The sequence below is a fragment of the Olea europaea genome, chromosome 22 (genome assembly GCF_002742605.1).
Source record: "Olea europaea var. sylvestris chromosome 22, O_europaea_v1, whole genome shotgun sequence".
Classification (NCBI taxonomy): Eukaryota; Viridiplantae; Streptophyta; class Magnoliopsida; order Lamiales; family Oleaceae; genus Olea; species Olea europaea.
Window position 1 is genome coordinate 5,872,538 of NC_036258.1, and position 4,637 is coordinate 5,877,174.

At 34.6% G+C, this 4,637-nt stretch overlaps 1 protein-coding gene across 1 annotated transcript; it reads left to right on the forward strand.

Moving 5' to 3' along the window:
• The first annotated feature begins 1,399 nt into the window (after positions 1–1,399).
• Positions 1,400–3,272, forward strand: LOC111371528 (transcription factor bHLH148). The gene is made up of 2 exons (XM_022993569.1): positions 1,400–1,645; positions 2,028–3,272. Exon 2 carries the CDS (start codon positions 2,082–2,084, stop codon positions 2,802–2,804), a length of 723 nt encoding a protein of 240 aa, XP_022849337.1. The 5' UTR covers positions 1,400–1,645; positions 2,028–2,081; the 3' UTR covers positions 2,805–3,272.
• The last annotated feature ends 1,365 nt before the right edge of the window (positions 3,273–4,637 follow it).

A 4,637-nucleotide genomic window follows, 5' to 3' on the forward strand; every position in this document is an offset into this window, starting at 1 on the left:
ACGGGCGCCCCGAGCCGGCGAGCCCGATTGCCATCCCTATATATATATATATATATACACAATGGACACACAAATATTAAAACTTATTCTAATCAAGCTTGATAATTTAGATTATAGCACATTCGTCGAAAACAATGAAAAGCTTTAGCGAAATCAAGTTATTTGAATTAGAGCGACGCTTGTTAAAAAATCAACTAAAACAAAATAATGAACTAGAAACCCATCCAAAAAAATAAAAATGCAATTTTCAAATATATTTTTATATATACTAATGCTATTCGTCTAAAATTTAAACGATCATCAATCTATATAGTAGTGGACTCCCTATCCTCCATGCCACATTGTTCAATGACTAAGGGTTCAGTTAATAGAACATTATTTTCCATGGAAAATGGAATTCAAATTCCAACTTTTACTTTTTGACTGTTTGATAGCATATTTTTTCCGGTAACTGGTTTTCTTACCACACGGGCATTTTCTTGGTTTCTAGGCTATGATGCTGATTTTTATTTTATTTTTATTTTTATTTTTATTTTGCAATGGAAACAAATTCTATCCCTAATTGTAAAAAAATTATTTTCCTTTAATTAACAATTTCCATGTAAAACAAAGCAAACGAATACCAAAAGATAGATAATTTTTTTGATTTTTTTTGGAAAACGGAAACAAATTATATCCCCAATACTAATAAATTATATCCCTTTAATTGATGATTTTCATGTAAAATAAAGCCAAACGAATACCAAAAAAACACTTTTATTTCTACATTTTTCGTGTGAAAAATTATACCAATCAAACACAATAATTAACAATTGCCAATAAAACAATTTTTAGGCAATTCAATTCCCTAGAATTCATTTTCTTTCCACTCAAATTTCATATTTGCAATCAAATAGACACTAAATATATTCTAACTTCACTGAACAATCTGACGATGAGGTGCCCTATTGTCCAATATCTAAAAAGACTCTAGATGAATAATATTAATAAGACTAAAATGTAAAATATAAAAACTCAAAATTTCAATGACTAATAACTAAAAGAAAATGTAATAGTCGTTAATTAATTTTCTTCACTATAACTTCTGTTTGGTTATGATTAAAATTTAGATTTGAATTTTTAAGTAAAAATTAACAATCAATTTTAACAACATCTTTTATAGATCTCATAATTTTTTAACCACACATACCATTAAATTTTATTAAAATCTTCTAAAATTTTAATTTTAATTCCCATCAAATAGAGGCTATATCCCGTATATCGAAAAGAAAACAATTATCTTCTCAAAAGACAAAACGAAAAGAAAATTTTAAAATAGAAGTCAGGAGAGACGGAGACAGATAGCGCACATGTGAATCGGGCCCTCTCCACCACATGGCGCAAAAAGGCACTGTTATACCTTTTTTTTTTTGGAAAAAGAAAAAGCCATTAATTATTTGTCCAACACACTCCCTCCCAATATACACTTTCATTCAGTTTAAGCCTCCGCATGCTCTCCGGTGATCCCCATAAAGCCTTCGCATGCTCTCTGGTGATCCCCTTAAAGCCTCCTCTTCCACTTCTCCTCGCGGTTTTTCCTTCCTCCACCACCATCGTCAACCACTACCTAAGAATAGTTTTCGGAGAGTTTCTCTAATTTGTAAAGGTGATGATCAATTTGATGATTCACGTTAAGTTTATAACATCTCAATTAATTTTTGTATATTTGCATATTCAGATTCATTTCGAGTTTTTTCTTCTTTTTCATTGATGATAAAGTATAAAACTATAGTGTGTGCAAATGAGATCTATGTGTAGCTGGAGGCTTTTGCCGAATCTGATTAGTTCTAGTAATTCCTTGTTGAAAAATTCGTAACTGTAATTTCGGAATTACCATTTGTAGCGAGGTTTCTAAACCGTAAATTATCTGTTTATTATTGCCAAATTCTTAATTATCGATTATCAATCATATTGAATTTCATTCGTGCTTTCTTTGAATTTGAATCTGCCACTACTTTCGATTCTAATTAAAAGTATTGAATCTATAGGTCTTATTTCGGTACCTGAATAAAAATATACAATCAGAATATCAGACAGAGCAGATGGATGTAGAAATGACTTCATCGCTGCCTTCAAATCCAGTTGTGAATTCCGAGAGATCATTGGTTCGAAGAAAAAAGAAGAAGAAAATCCAAAGCCAAATCCATGGAGATAATTTGAATAATAATCAGAATCAAAATTCTGCAATTGAATGGAAATCTGAATCTCAGCAACATACTTACTCATCAAAGCTGCTTCAAGCGCTGCGCCAGGTTCGGCTCAACGGCTCACAATCTCAAACCACCACTCCAAAGCGCGGCCGAGCTGTCCGTGAAGCCGCCGATAGAGTACTAGCCACCACTGGCAAAGGCCGCTCCCGCTGGAGCCGCGCGATTCTCACTAATCGGCTCAAGCTCAAGTTTCTCAAGAAGAATAACATCACCAAACGACAGAGAAATGTGATGGTGGTTACCACCGGGAAGAGCCGGCCAAAGAAGAAATCAAAAGTGAGCATTTTCCGTTTGAAATCAAAGAGTTTACCAGCGGTTAACCGGAAAGTTCGCATTCTCGGTCGGTTGGTTCCCGGTTGCAGGAAAGAGCCTTTACCGGTGATTTTAGAGGAGGCTAGTGATTATATACCAGCTCTTGAAATGCAAATTCGAGCCATGAGCGCTTTGACGGAGCTGCTTTCTGTTTCTGGCGGCTCTTCTTCTTTTTCCAGCGGGGCTGCGGCTTCTGGTGGTCCAACTGACCAGCCTGGCTCGAGCCGGTCTCACCCTAGCTGAAATGTGTTTTTTACGCATATTTTATTTTTATTTTTTTGTTTTCAAAAATATTCTCCTTCTTCATGAATATTCAACTGTGAATTCGTTCAAAGAAGAAATTTCCCGTGAATTATATTTCCATTTTTCTTGAAAAGAATTTTATGACATAGTTTTGAATCAATCCTCGAAATCTCCACTTCAATACAACAAAACAACCCTCAATCAATTGCGACAAAGTAAATTAATAACATTATTTTGATTTTAGTATAATATTTTTTGGTAATTGGAAGGAGGAAATAATGTGGGGTTTGGTGCAAGGAATCTTCTTTATTCACGTGGTGGGGAACTTTTACATTGTGCTTTATTGTCGTTTTGAATATGTGAGTCTTGAATCTCTTCCCCATATTTGACAACATCAAGTTTCTTGAAATGCACCCTCTTGTATCGTAAGCTTATTAGTAAAGAGTAGCCAATTGGCTTTATTTTTTAGTCCTTTTCTTTCTTTGCAACGATGATGTTTTAGAATTTATCAACGATCTCAAGAGCAATAATGATGATATTTTATATCCATATATTTGTGAATTAAAATTGAATCACTTGCATATTTATAGAGAGTACAATTTTTTTAAGAATGAAATCATAAACAAAAACTATTGTGCTAAAATAACGAGCTAAAACGGTTTAGAAAACACCTTCTCGAGATGGTCCATGACCTCTTATGTACACCCGCTGCATGAGATTCGTCGTGTCCAAGATAAAACTATAAAAGAAGACAAGGGTTAGGACTGTAACTGCAATTTGGCATGCCTTGTTAATAAAAAGAGTAATAATTAGATAGGGAACTCTAATGACGTGATGTGCAATTGTGTTTACAAAATTTGACCGGTATCATAACTCCACCAAGCCCAACAAATACAATTTCTTGTTTTTAATTCCGTGCAATGATTATACGAATGCTGAAGGTGGGTTAATCAATGCCCACCAAAAGAGTTGAAAAAACAAAAGCAATGATGTGGCTTTTTCTCATCTTCGGCTACTTTAATTTGTTTTCTAATCCTCACTACAGGCCACACATGAGGCTCTGGAATTTTTAGGCTCTCTAGGGCGTGGAACTATGGATCTATATAGACCTATGCTCCATCTTTCTAGAAAGGCGCTCTCTTTTATCTTCTTGGGATATGTTGATCCCGATTTTTTTAAGAGGACGTGGTCAATTTTTGACTCCTGCTCACATTCATGTAGCTTCTCTCTGAACACTTGAATAAATCATTAAAGCACGTGACCTTCTTCAATAGTGTAAAAGGCAGTCGTGAGTGAGCACTCTGACGACCATGTTAGTTTGAAAAAATATGAATATTTGAGTGTGGGACGTGCTAAATTTGTGAGCACTAAGAAAAATGGATTCAAATTAGGATGTGAGGGTAGAGAGAATAATGAGATAGAGCAAGTTTATAATTAAGTGTGAGTTTTTATAATCGGAGCAGAGGCGAATTTTGGGCCTGGCTGGTTTGGTCTATAGCCTAGGATGGCTAGGCCCAATTCACATTTTTTCTTGTAGTTTTTATTTATTTATTATTATATAAAAATAAAATTTTATGTGCAATTTTTTATTTTTTTTAATATCAGTCCAGCATCGAAATTTTTTTAGTGCAATCTTGGCTCCACCCCTAAGTAGGAGAGAGAAAGTACTAACTGTTGGATGAAAAGACACGCGACCTCATCCTAATGATCGAAACATCTTGTCATAAGCGCCTTTCAATTGATTCTAGGCTCAAGCACATTTAATGGTCTCGAATGATTTGCAGTTCTATGGCCTTGGTCATAGGGATTAGACTTGACGTGTTGACTTAGCGC

Coding starts and splice junctions, on each gene's coding strand:
- LOC111371528 (XM_022993569.1), top strand. CDS start 2,082: ATGGATGTAGAAATGACTTCATCGCTGCCTTCAAATCCAGTTGTGAAT.